This window comes from Spea bombifrons, chromosome 3 (assembly GCF_027358695.1).
Source record: "Spea bombifrons isolate aSpeBom1 chromosome 3, aSpeBom1.2.pri, whole genome shotgun sequence".
Lineage (NCBI taxonomy): Eukaryota > Metazoa > Chordata > Amphibia > Anura > Pelobatidae > Spea > Spea bombifrons.
The window spans coordinates 92,515,401-92,530,553 of record NC_071089.1 but is presented as its reverse complement, the minus strand read 5'-3'; the positions used below and the strand labels follow the sequence as shown (position 1 = coordinate 92,530,553).

Sequence of the window (15,153 nt, the reverse complement as noted above, 5' to 3'; positions counted from 1 at the left end):
CTTCCACCCAGCTCACAACCTGTTGAAGTGGGGCGCCTTGGTATGACATCATATACAGGGGCTTCAGAAGGTCATGAGATGGCTTTGGTGGAGCTATGATAGCAGCCTGCACTGCAAAGGCCAATGTGCCTGATCAGGGAAGATCTTCTGATCTCCCCAACCAGCCCATGATTCCCACTGCCCCCAAAAGTTGAACAGCTTTTCTGTTTTAGACTTTAGGCTATATACACACACTCAAATAATTATCACCATTTATATTAAGCTTACCAGTGACCATTTTTTTGGTTTAAATGCATTGCTTCCCTGTGAGGTTTTACCTTAATAAATAAATAAACCCATAGGTTTCTTTTTAATTGTATTTTTGACAAGAGATGACAATAACGAGCAGATACATTGATCTCATAAGCCAGCTCATGCAAATATGATAACACATCTCTCCTTATTTAAACATTAGGGAGAAAGCTATCTAAATTGTATTGGACAAGAATTTTGCAAGTATTAAGAGTTTTTGTTCTTCTGTTACAGGGGCTCGGTAAACATCAAAACTGGATTAGAACATCTGGTAAGTCCTGCATTTCTCTTGAACGTTTGAATCGTCTTTGATATCTGCATTCCAAATGAACACTTTCGAATGAGCTTTGAATACCTTGAATTGAGAGTCAACCATTTCCCAACGGGTTAGCTTACCATTATTATGTGAAGGCACTTACGCTTTCATTTATTTTATCATCTCAAGGGAGTTCTAATTTTTTTTAAATTACCTTTTTTTTGATCTAGAGATGAAATAAAATGGAACACAATCCTTGGATTGATGATTGTTTTAATTATCTGCAGGAAATATAAATACAAAATGTTTGGCTGTAGATTTTTGGCATACCAGGATCTAAAAAAGAATGAACATGCCAGACATAGATATCGCATGCATAAATGTGCTATGTTTCAGTTATTTGAATTGTTTGAAAGCTAGACTTGGGTGCATTCTTTCACCTTCTTGCTTTGAATGTAGATTGACCAATGTTGGGGGGACACTTCAATTCCCTGTACAGCCCCACCAACAAAGAACGCTTATTAAAGTGCTTAAATACGCATTCTTTACCAGTAAGAACTAAGACAATAAACGCACTTACCTTGTTAAAAGGCTTCTGCTGTCCGCCAACCGCTGGCATAAAGCACTCCTATTGAAATCAATAGGATTCATTTCTGCTCACGGACACAGGGGTGGTCACATTACACCCACTGGAAATCTAATGCAAGCCGGTACTGGAGCTCAGGTGAGTATATTGTGCATATACACTCTTAAGACGAAGAGTGATGGCAGGGAACTTCTAGATGAATCCTGCAGTAAGATGGAAAAGTTGGATTTGTGTTAAATGAAGAGTATTGCGTCATTTCCCAGACTTTAGGTTTCTACGCTAAAGTTCCAAGCAATATTTATCTCCCGGTGTGGACTTGATGCCTCGGGTCCAGAGAAGGAAACTAGTGATCAGAGTCAGATCAGGGTGGTCATTGTCAGTCTGTGTTACCGTGCTCACGATGTGTTCCTCCTCCTCAATATAGAACCCAGCGACAATCCTATTCCTACTCTTTACTTGTGTCAAAAGCATCCTTATTTACATACAATAACACAAATTCACCGTATTTAATGCAGCACATAGCGGCTGTACTGATATATAGTAGCATCCATTTGACCTTTCTATCCCTGTGGTCAAGATGTACCGTTGAACCACTTTAAGTGCTATTAAGTAATCTGTCATTAAAAGCCTGTGGTTACCTTTAATGATATCCTTATGATGGTTTGCACATTAAAACTTTGAAAGGCCCTGACATTTATTGACTTAAAAATATTTCATGTGCCTCTATAATGTTGTTTTTTTTATGCAGATAAAATTGAGAAAGTGTAAAAACGATTTAACAAAAAAGAAATGCTGCTTTTTTCCCCATCTACTTCTCTAAGACCCCCTCATACAATATACAGCATTTTTATATGAAAGCCTTGTATATACAAAGAATGCAGACCTAGTCTGATATACCAAACAATACTTTGTCTTTTTTTGGGGGGGGGGGGTTCTGGAAAAATCAAAAGAACATAAAACAGAAATAAACAGTCACAGTATCACACAAATATCTGGGCAAAAGAACAGATATTTTCTTAATTCTACAATGTATATTTGAAATAGGCTGCTGTAGTAATATTTAAGATTTATGACTGATAAACCATTATGCGTGATCAAAAAAGTGATTTTTCTTTTCCCGTCATGGAATTTCTGCCAATATCTCTCGCGAAGACCAACGTAAAATAAACTGTGCATCTGGATCTCGACGCCAGTGTCTCCGTTTGAGTAGACATGCAAGGAGTTCAAGGAAGCGTTGTTTCTCTGTTTATTGTAGTTCGGGCTGTGTTTATTGTTTTTTGCAGTTTAGACGTATGTGTCAAACACAATGAGAGCATGATGAAATCGGCTTCCTACTTCGGTTATGTTGTAGGGAGTGCTAGAAATTAACACAGTTTTTCTTCCTTTAGGTTTGCATTACAGGTTAAGGAAATGTGGTTTTGAATCCATATTTTGACACCTTTGTTCAGCTTATTGAAACGTACATTTCGCATTTTGTCTTAGTTGCTTGGCTGTGCAGTGTGACTTTTTCAGTAGCCGCTACTTCCGACCGCCTCCAGTTTAATAGATTAGCCTTTAGAATTACACACAAATAGCTCTTTTTATAGTATACACATTAATAGTGTTTTTTCTGGTATGTTTAGCTAATAAAGTCACAGATGTGCAAATGTTTTTGTCCCTCCGAAGGTGAAATCACAGATAAACAGACTCTTTCAAGAGGGGTTTTGGGTTTCTATAATAGCCTATCAATGCCTGTTTTTGTGTCACATGGCAGTTAAGAGTTCTCAGTAAAAAATTATGAATGACACAATGTTGCATAATTATTGTAAATATTTATAATAATGTATTTATTATTATTATTGGGAAGGGACTAAGCATTGAACACTACTAGGAATGATGTTTCTGATGCTGCATGTCATTACAGAAGAGTATGTGATGTGGAATACCACTTTCAAACTAGGTACCTACAACAAGATACGTGTGTAGAAATATGAATAGTTGAATTTCTCACATTTTATATAAACGATATATTTGCTTTAAAAGGAAATAAATATATTCCCTCAGTGAATATGAAGAAAAATATACATAACCAATTATTTCCCTATATATTAAATGTCTGCAGAGGATGACCGCTTCTTCCTTGGCCACTCAGGGACAGCGGATTGGTGGAGTGGTTCCCAACCCAAGGAACCTATTGGGCAGGTTATATCTGTTAAACGTAAAAATTCCTCAAGCTCAGGTTTTATATAATAACATTAACTTTGTAGATTATTGCTAACCTGTTTAGCATTAAGGTGATCCGTCTACCCCCCCATTCCAACATTTTACAGTAATAAACCTATGTAATGTTTACAGATTAACATTAGTAACCCCACTTTATATGTGCTCCCAAAATAGAAATTATTAGGACAGGCTAGTAATTAGTTATGTGGTTTTTGCCACTATCTGAGCCAAAGTCTGGTTGATAATAGCTATAGTTTATGGCATTTTAACCCAAGTATTCTCAGAAGTTTTACTCTTTAAAAAAATCTATAAACTAAAAAATGACACAAGCTATATATAGTTTTAATAAACATATTTTGGATATAAATGTGAATGAATTTAAGTATGTGTTTATACATGAAAGAGACTATATATATATATATATATATATATATATATATATACGATGCATTCATAATACAGTTTTGCGATGTTTTCTCTCCCCTGCCACTGGTGTCTTGGCTTTTTGAATGACCTCTACCACGGGAAGCTGGATTGCAGTTGCTCAAGTGGATGCCAAATCTCTTTTAATCTATTTTAACATTGAACTGTAATGCGTTGCAAAAATCCCGAGATGGTTGACGTTACGCAGATGCTTATTTATACGGCTCTTAACAAGTAAACTTTGCAAGGGTTTTTTTATGTGTAGCTTTCTGTGTGTCGTGAAGTGGCTTTGGCACTTAGTTGAAAGAGAAGCCCGTAAAACTTTTCCTTAATGGTCTGTTCTTGATGGCATTTGAAAACGAGAGTTATTTCTATAACAACGACCCACGTGTTTGGTAATGTATGTGCAGGATTTCCCCTGCTAACACTTGTGGGCAGTGCTATGACGGTATAAGGCTGCGCTGGGGGCGAAAGGGTGATGTATCACGTGGGATTTAGAGTAGGAAAAATGGGCATGATTGACCAAGACAAACGATGGGAATTGTGGAAATTAACTCGACTTCCCAGACTAAGAAAATGAAAGTCTGGTCCCGAAGCATGCCTATGAGTCTATTATTATTATGATTATTATTATTCTCTTTAATTTATCTGGCGCCAACAGTTTACGCGTAATACAATGCGTATATTCAAAGGTTATGACGAGACGAGAATTGACAGACTAAGACAAACCAATACATTAAGTCGAGAGAGTCCGGTTTGCAAGTTTTCAATCTTGAGTCTAGTTCGAACGGTCCATCCCTAACAGCGGCACTTTCACTTCTTGTCTAATACACCATAACACCCTCTACTGTAGATTGTAAGCTCATCTGAGCAACACCCTCTTCCCCTTTTGTTGTTATGTCCTGTTTACTTATTGTACAGCGCTGCGGAATATGATGCTGCTATATAAAACATAATATGGGTCCTCTGCAACTGACTTTGTTATGGGAGTTCTAAGTCAAAATTGATACCTGGACCATCATAAAAATAGGATGTAGACTGGCATAAGCTTTTAGGACCTAAGAGGTCTCTTCTTCAAACGGAATGGATTTCCAGCTGAAAAAGACCTGGCCCCAAAAGCTTATGTGATGTATTTTTTATTTAGACAACATAGAAAAATAATTCTTTCCATAAAGAATCCATCTTTACTACCAAAATGTAAAATAACTATTTATTCATCGTATGTATTATCATAAGTGCATGTGACGACTGGAGCCATTAATATTTCATGTCTAATAAGGATATTGTCTACAAGGACATTTTGTATTTATTTTCTTTAATTATTACTTTTAGTTGAGGGAAACGTGTAGCATAATCATATGCTAGTAATCAAAACATTAGGCTACTGTTGCATTAATAATGCTTTCTCTTCAAATATTGTAATAGTATTGTTTAACCCCTTAAGGACAATGTGCGCTCCCAAAACCCTTTGAAAACAATGCGTTTTGAGCCCGTACGTGTACGGGCTTTGTCATTAAGGGGTTAAAATCTGCTGGAGAAGTACCAAAACAATTTGGACTTGCTAAGCATGCAGTGTGATGCTTAAATTAACTGATCATTAATATACGGTAAATGTAAGAAACAGGCATGCAAGTGCAAAATGTATTCTATCATCAGCATTATGTAAAACTTCAGAATTTTTTCAAAATAAGAAAAAAAAAAAACATGATGAGTATCCTCCAGAAGTGTGTTACTTCACCAGTGACAAGTGATCAAATCAGTGGTGAGCCAGACCACAATATCCTACTACATCTAATCTGTTTATGAGCCTCCCAGTAGAATGAATGCAAGCAAATTGCTTCTGTGCTGTTTTAAAATGATTTTTTCTTAAATTTATTCTTTCATTCAATTGTACATGTCTATTTAAGAGTTTTTTTTTCTCACGGTGAAATTATTAGTCCACTCTATTGATGTTGTACAGAACAAAAGTCATATATTGTATTTTTTTTAACATTTTTTTTTCTGCTTGATTCAAGTGACATTTTCATTTAGCGTATCTGTGTTAAGCCCTCAGTTTGCATCCTTGTCATATATCTCTCTCTGATTAATCCAAAACACACAGAATATTTGCTGCTCCTTTTTTTTATTATTATTGCTGCTCCTTTTTTTTTTTTTTTTTTTTTGCCTTCTCGGTTGTACTCTTCTTGCCTTAATTCACCTCCATACTTCCATGCCTAATAACGCAATATATACACGAGTTTCTCCGCAAAGAGCCCAGATTACGCCGGCAAACAGCTAGAATACTAAAACCTATCGGAAGGAGAGTGTGTTATTTTCTTTGGCACCAGCCAAAAGAATTGCGCTTGGAAACGTTGTTCCCCATTGCACCAGTGGTTTGTACGCAATTTCAGTAATTTGATCGTCGCTGATGAAAAGCTGACAAGATTTCCACAGCGCCCCATTAGATAAAAGCAGCGTGAAACCACAGGTTAATCTGCAAACAGATTTTCATGCTTATTACTCTAATGATTCCATCATATTTGATGTAGCAGACAGCGGGCCGTTCCACAGCGGCAACAGTGCGCTCCATTTTGATCTCTCTACTCATTAAATGATGTAGTAATTTGGCTGACCTCTGACCAGGTGCATATCTTTTCATAATTGCATGTCATTCTGATCGGGAAATTACTTTAGAGAAACCAAAGTATTCATCCTGCTTCTCTTCACGTAAAAAAAAAAAGAAAAAGAAATAATAAAAAAAATAACAAAAGAAATATTGCATTAATTTTCAAATGATGATATTACATTTAGTGCCCGGGACTCATATATCAAAATCGGAAAAGTGTTCAGTTACTATATGCGCTTAATCTTAATGGTATGTCTGGATGTCAAGGGCATGCAGGAAATTAAATCGGAAAGTGCAGATAGACCTAAGAAGACATTATCTCTTGATGATTGCAGTTTTGATAGGTATTTCAGTGAATTTCATTTTCACAGAATGGTAGAAGATGAGTTAGCCACCAGATTTTCTCATTTTTCTTCCACATGATTTATGTGAGTTGCGTATAAAACTTTTTATGGCGGAGCAGTTACCGAAGATGAGAGGTAAATTAATGCAGTGGGTTTCCATCTCGGCTTCATACACAAATGTCAGAGCTGTGCGTACGTAATGGTTCCCCATCATTATTCAGGGTTGTTTACATTCAAAATATGTAATGAAATCTGTTCAGAATAATGAGGGAAATAAAAGTTTAGAAAATTGTAAAGGTCATGAAGTTTGAGAAATGATGCAATGCTTCCAAAATAACATTTAGGCAATATAAATTACATTATTATGCACCAACTCTGCATTACGGAGACACGAAGATAAAGTGCCCTGAACCGGTGAAATGCTGTGAGCTCTCTCTGAAGGATGATAATGTGTAAAATATTTCTGATTTCGTATTCTGATTTTTTTTTTTGGTGCATAAAGGAAAAGAAGTTTATCTTGCAGCCTCGCCGGTAATTCGCAGCTTCTTAAATCTCCATTGTGAAGGCTCTGACCACGATGCCACCTTCATGTAATTTCCAATCGTGCAGACTAATTGATGCCGGTCCGCTGATAAGGCTTTCTGTAGTTCCCGTTTAGGTTTTATTGGGTCTCGTTACAGATGTGATTTTATTTATATGCTTGTATGAAGAGGATTGTCCCTTACAATCCAATAGCAATTTATGGAGTGCTTGAAGAGTGTCTGAAGGACGCGGCGTGCCCCATGAACTCGTGCGGATGATACGTACAGCAGGGGCTCGTGTTAGAGCACAAGTGCTTCAGATGCTCTTTTAGAACTTGTTGACCTCTCAAAAGCACGGTACCAGCCGGACCAAAGAGAACAAGAACGCCATTTGGTGTATGAACAGACCAGCTCACGTTTCTTATCTGATTTACAACAGGTGGACTTAACTTGTTTTATACACTTATATTTGGGTTCAGGGCATGCTCACTTTATCTGTTAATAGTAAATCACTTGCTTTGAGAGTCCACTCCATGAAATACCTTTTCGCCATACAGAGTGGCATTCTTTAACATTTTATAAAGTTTACTGCTTATGCGCTCGCCGTCCCATATCTACTGCCTGAGGGCTTCTCCTTGTAATTTGATATTTGATATATGAAGCTCTTATAGTCCAAGGAACATGGAGCTACCAAGTAAAACTTGATTTTTTAGCATATGCCCCCCCCTCCGCAGACTACGCAGGTGCGTTGTGGGAGTGGCTTGACTAACCACACCCACTCCCTTCAATTCCTGTTTGTTTTTTTATCAAGCCCCAGCATACTTTATGCCAATTTCCCTCATACCCCACAGCTTTCTGCATTTTATTTTTAAAAATAATATTTTTACATTTATAAAAAAAAAAAAAAATTCTTTGGTCTAGGGGATTTTTTATGTGACAATCAGGGTTAAGAAAGACAGACGTTTTCAAAGAGCAGTTTATTACCCCTACCAGGGATTCGCTGTGTTTTTTACCCCTCTGGAACTCTGCGGGTTGACAGCGAATGTGTGACTCTCAGAAAAAACACCTTTAAGATTGCGCTCTGTGCTTGTTACATACTGTAATATGGAAATGATTAAAATATACGAGCATGCTACATGTAATAAGTGCATGCTGCCTAATATTTTGCAGGGATGATAAAATAGCATCTATAACTTATTGCTGTAAAGTCAGCGGAATCAAGTGGAGGCAATGAAGCCAAAATCCTGTTTCTCTAAGTCATTACTGTTTGTTGTGATGATTTACTGAACATAAGATTACAAGCTTATCCATATATCCCGGAGACATAAATTACTGGGACTTGCACTCACTTGCATTTGTCTTCATACTAAAAGCGGCATTATTTTGAAAACCCTGTAAAATAGATTAAAGCTGCAGTCTATCATCAGGAACCCCTTTTAAAATTAAACGTGTTGATGTAAAATAGGAGCAAGTATTGGCACAAGCTGAAAACATGCAGGGCGGCAGAAATATTAAAGTCAAAGTGTTATCAAGTCTCCCTTTCCCCTGCTAAATGAATGGACTAAAGAGCAATGGCTTCTTAATGTGACCTCTAGCTCCTGATGCCAGAGACCCTAAAAGTGCTCAATAAATATGGCTGTATTTGGTTAGCAGCTTCTATGGGCCGTAGATGCCACTTGGCCACCCTGAAGCCAAAGACTGAAGGGTAATAAATGACTCTCTATATGGAGGTAACAGCAATAAATCTTTGTTTAGTAATATTTTTGAACGGGCGGTAATAGACCTTGGTGGAAAAGGGATACTCAACGCTCCTGTGCAAGGTTAATCGCTATACCTACCTTTTGTGACTCCCATTTTGCAACTGGAAGGACAGTAGTTGGACTGTGTTTTATATTCTGCGACAGATCCGTTGAATCATTATTTTAATTTATTAAAAACAACTTCTGCCGGTGCTGTGAATGTAATTAATTTAGGCCCTAAAAGACGATATGCAATTTCCTTGCTTTTCTTTTTAATAACATTGCATATTATGCAATCTTAGCTGTATTTACCTGTCCTTCATAGTTTTGTTGTTTATTTGTAGTCCTTCACTTTTACGGATTTTTATTTGTTTTTACTGAAGGAGAAATGAGTTGGCATGCTCAAAATGCTCAAAATGCATGTGAAATACCAGAAAATCCTTCAAAAAACCAAAAGATATTACTTCCCTACATTTAGAAATGTTTGACTGCTACAAAATGCTAATTTTCCTTCATAGAACATGCATTCTTTCCATATGTCTGGAAGAGGAAGCCAGTAACAGGATTTGCCTGCTCGCAGATAAGTAGCTGTTGACTCTAGCTCTCAAGAACTTAAGGGGTGTTGATATATCAGCAACAAGTGCCTGTTTACATAAGGAAACCACATGAACGACAAGTCTCACTTTAGCCTGTTAATTGCAAAGAAAACATGTCAAGAAGACCTGTGGTCACCGACACATTTAAATGGGCAAATCATGTCGCTCAGCTATGGTGACATATATATATATATATATATATATATATACATACATACACAAATATTTAATATTGCGACTTATGTTTAAAAAAAAAAGTTGAATTATTTTAGGAATGGGATTTTTTTTTTTTTTTAGTTTATGTTAACTGAATAAATGATGTGGGCCAACTTTCAAGTCATTTTCATCAGCACATACAGCCTGATGGACCAAAAAAAAGACGAACCCCCCCCAAAAACGTCAAAATAAGTTTGAAACTGCTGTAAATATTGTAGGTGAAGGGCCAGCCAGGGCAACTTGTAAATCTTTATGCCTCATCGTCAATCAGTAAAACTGGTACATCGGCGCCCACCGTAGTTTTACTATCCATAGGTTTACCACCCTCACAACACACGGTTGTAATGTTACTAGACAAGTGAATCAGCTCCCATGGATTTAAATAAAGAATACTAGCTCTTGGCATTGCTAAACACAGGTGCAATGTCTCCATTCTCAATAACGTATCATGCCTATGACAAAATACATTGTAGAATTCAATACACTATTAGCTAAAACATTTTTTGATGTTAATGTCCTTTGAATCTGCATCACAAGGCCCAAAAATGGTAAGTGAGCCACACCATCTGGTACCTGCCCATATGAAACTCTATGAAAACTGGTGTATGTATGTGTGTGTGTGTGTATATGTATATGTGTATATGTATATGTGTATATGTATATATATATATATATATATATATATATATATAGTGATAGAGAAGTGGAAATATCAAGGAGTAAAATGAATCATTAAAACTTCTCAGTTGAGCAAAATTTAGTTTTTTTTTTTTTCCCCATTTTCTTTTTATTTTTTATAGCGCTTCTGGCTTTGATATCATTATTTGTCTTCTGATAACTGTATTCACATCTCCCTACCAGAGATGAGGATAAGATTTAGATAAGCTTCAGATAAAGTATGTACAGGTTGCAATACATTACACAAAATGAGGCATGCGCCATCATACGGCTCTGCAGGCGTTTGAAAGGAACTTTAAAATGGTTTATATGTATATAAATGTAAAAAATAATAGAATATTTTAGTGCGCCCTGCAACAGAAGATTTTTCTTTAGGCTTACAGAGCCTGTAATATTTCAAAGGTCTCTCAAGGCCGATGGAAATTTGTTTTCTTAAGCATTATTTCACATCGTCTTTCTTAGCTAGCAGTTTCCTCAAGTATTAGGCTGGAGGGGTTTTGTAGAACACACTTTTTTTTATTGATGTTTCTGCAGGTTTGCCTAGAAACATATTTCATTTACACGTAGGCTGCTTTCCCATCCTCCAATGACTGCTAATTGTTTTAGTTAAAGAAGTGCTTCAGATCTGTTGCTGTTGTGGGATGTAGTTATCAAGATGAGATTTGTAACACTGACAGTTAAATTTCACGTCGAGCTCGTTGGTGTCGTCTTGTACATAATCAAAGAAATCTGTTGGATTCTTGTAATTGGAATAGTTGACAAGGGTTGTAGCATACCTGTTTCGCTGCGGGCACCAACCATTAATCTTGTATCCACTAAATTCGTTCAAAATTAATAGCAGAGCACATGACCACTGTATATCTGCAATGTATCTTATACCAAAAGTAGAGCCATTGTCAAGGAAGCTTCATTCCCATAAGATCTATGTATGGCAAAAATTTGTTGGGATTTAGCAGCCAGCCGAAAAATTTAGCAGCCGTTTTTTTTTTCAATCATGTTCTGGTGACCACATATAGACACATACTAACAAACATGCACATCAACCTACTAACATACTTACACTAACAACTTAACGTTGTAACATACTTTGCCGTACGCATACTAGCGCACATTAGCATATTTACGTTCATACAGATATTAACACAGTAAGATACTTACACTCAGCAACATAGTTACTCAGACATAGTAACATACTTACACGTACTTATACACAGTGTGATTTCTTGTTGCCATGATGTCCTGGCACCTGGGGTTAGTCAAGCTCTGTGTATGAGACATGTAAAACGGCAGTACATGTGGCCACATCAGGGGCCTCAGAAAATAAAGTGTGCCACCGGTCCAGATTGTATGGTCAAAGTTTGTCCTGTAAGCGCAGAGTGTTCTGACATCTTAGGTGACTAAATAAAACATTTTCAACTTCAAATAAATCTGTTACCAATGTGATTTATATATTTATTTATTACCTTCCAAATATAGGGATCAGCAATTATGCTGAAATAGCCTTAGGGGTAGGCACAGAATTAAAGAAGAAGTGTAATACATTTTGATGTAGTTTTACTGAGAACACTATCTTTTAAAATAGATTTTCTAGTAAAATAACCCCATTATGATGACATGACCGATAACGATTTTTGACACCTGTGTTTAAGTTCATATATATATATATATATATATATATATATATATATATATATATATATAATCTGTTTTAATGCAGACCTTTTACCTTGGTACATTAAGTGTTGCCAATATAAAAAAAAACATACCAGTCTCTCCTCCTTATCAAATTAAATATCTATTCCCCTGTTTAACGTCTAATCTTAAAATTAAAAAAATACAGGTATCTCCACTTGACGAAAACCGCATGTGACATGTTTCCTGTCCTTCAACTCTTCCTCCATACCTTGGGTTATGGGCCTTTGGGTGTTAATAAATTAAAAAAGATGGGAATGGTCAGTCTGCAATTCTGTTCTTAGCTACCTTCATAATAAACTATATGACTTATCGTTTGCTATATACTGTAAAGCAAGTAGTAAGCATTGGTGGTGATTTACGTTCCCTGAAACTCTAATATGAAGGAGAGTAAACCATAGCAGAAGTGACACTAGGTTTGATATAAGAGCAGGGCCATCACTTTAATATTTGTAATCTAAATAAAATATTTGTTAAAAAAAAAAAAACAAAACCCAAAAACCTGTTATCTATGGCAAGCTTGTACACATGTTTTCGGGTCAGTATCTGCTTTGACTCTATAGAATCATAGGGCCTTTGCTGATTAAACAGATGTGTCGTATTACGAGGTCTCAGAAGTTATAGTTAAGTTTAATGATGTGCGGTACAGAATATGGCCAGTCATCCAAGACTGTAGTTCGTGATAGAGAAGCCAGTGATTTTTTTTTATTATTATTATTTATTTTTTCTTAAGTGTAATCTGTACGGATTTTGATTTGCGATGTCATAAGGACAGCAATTTTCAAAAGTATTTTTCTTATTTTTTTAAATGTTGAAAACGACCATGATAAAATATCCACCTGGGTTACAGCTAAAAATGATTTTAACAACCCAATGATCAGTCGGCCAGGACAGACTTTACAGAAAACTGTTATTTTCTTGTAACTAGAAGTGTTGCGTCCAAAGTTAATGACATACTATTTGTTTTTAAATTACCATATCTTTGTCTTATGTTACTAATAAAAAGAGAGCTAGCCAGATCTAGAAAATATCTTAGCTTGTTTAATGTTAAATCATCTGGATATTTGTATTTGTCTAATGACCGTGGTAATGTTGCATTTATTTTTTCTTAATACTCCGAGAGGAGTTCAGCAATTTACATCTCATTGAAGTTAATGTACCTAGACAATTAAATGGGAAAAAGCGGTTTTGAGTTTGAACAAATAATGGATATTGCATAAAAATTGGGAAGGATTTGCTTTTTTTTTTTTTGTTTTTGGATGTTTTTGGTCTGTTTCTGTGCCATGTTTCTTCTATGGTATATAAAAAAAAAAGAAATAAAAACCTTGCCTTTGATTAGCACTGTAATATATGGTAAATATGCTTTCTGTCTTTGTTTTTAGCCTCCTGCTGAACAGGCCAAAGCAAGGCTGCAGATGGTTCTCCAAGCTGCTGGTAAGTGATAGAAGATAAAGGTTTACTTTTGTGATTCTGAAATAATTACCGTATATAGGAACTCCTCTCTGTAACACCTCTCATTATAAAGCTGTGCTGTGTACTGGCACCAACGCAAACTCTATTTGTGTCATTATTTTTAAGAGGAAAGGGACACATTCAAAAGAAACGGCGACAAAAATCATGCAAGCAACAATTTGCATTCATTTTGCCGCAGAGATGGGGACAGTGTTTGTAGATGTGCGCTGCAGAACGGCGCGTTGTGCGCCCGTGGCTTCGGTATGACTTTTACAGAGTTAGTGGCATGCCTGAGGTCACACAGCTGTGCATCCATACACAAAACTGTACGTACCATTCATTATTTTTACCAAATAAACCAGGGCAATTGTTTGCTGATTTTTTTTTGTCTAGAATGAAATAATGTAATGCATATTATATATTTAATATATGTGTATTATATGTGTATAATGTGTGTATAATATGTATAACAACCTGGAATATTCAAAAAAAGGTACGTTGTAATAGACAGATAAGGACTACTTATTATGGATTTGGGATATTCCTGCGGTTTTATATGGCTAACTTCACTTCAAGAATCACAACATATCGGTCTATTCACTAAAGGGGGGAAATATCCCTGAATAGACCCCTGCAGTGTGTCCCAAGCCAGCACTAGAGCTGTCTGGAGGTAAGTATGTCATGTTTAGAAGAAAACCTCTCCTACGTGCAAAATAGCGTGATGGGTGCAAGTGAAAAGGAAGAACCCCACATGCATTTGCAAAAGCAAAATCACAAAACACACAGCTATTCAATAAAGTGAACATGGTGACTAGAGTGTCCCTTTAAATGCAATACGGTTCACAATTATATGATGCATGAAAGTAAGTGACATTTCTGAATTTTTCTACTCATCTTTTCAAATATCCAAGCATCTAATTATGCTTGTGCCGTGTTCGTTGTCAGCTGTCGTGAACATAATGGTGCAGAACACAAATTCTCGAAATAGTCCCAGGAAGCGCACAACCATATGTGTCATGACATCTTGGCCGATGGGCTTTCTTTTTTGACAAACAATATATTTTTTAAAGACACAAAATATGTCTATATTATATATATATGTATATATATATAATATAATACTTACCCATTTTAATACCAACCATAGAGGTTATTTCTTTCCACATTCTCAGTTTTATTTTTTATTTATATGTTTGTCTTGCCCTTATGTGCCATCAGTCTATCAGCATTTCCATAGAATATACATCTTCCTGAATTCTCCTTGTCTTTGGTGTGCTAAAGTGAGGGTGTGTATAGTTACTCTTGGCAAATATTCACATCTTTTCCAATAAAGCCTCTAAACAGTGTTATGTTTCATAGCTTCAAATATATGCATTATTCTCCATATCTCTAATATGCTTTTGAAGCGTATAATTATAAACTAGATGTGACAGCACAGCCCTCAAAAAGAACAATTTGTTTATTCTGCTCACAGCTGTCACCCCTCATATTTTTAATTTAACACCTTGAAATGTATTAAAAACACTGAGATATATATTTATCATTTTGGCCT

At 36.1% G+C, this 15,153-nt stretch overlaps 1 protein-coding gene across 1 annotated transcript in view; it reads left to right on the top strand.

The window, feature by feature from the left end:
* The window catches only part of RSRC1 (arginine and serine rich coiled-coil 1), a 117,640-nt gene that overhangs the window by 37,717 nt on the left and 64,770 nt on the right, over positions 1 to 15,153 (top strand). Inside the window, exons 5-6 of the mRNA XM_053459355.1 lie at positions 526 to 562; positions 13,532 to 13,583. Coding sequence (XP_053315330.1) covers positions 526 to 562; positions 13,532 to 13,583 — 89 coding nt within the window. The remainder of the gene's footprint in view (positions 1 to 525; positions 563 to 13,531; positions 13,584 to 15,153) is intronic.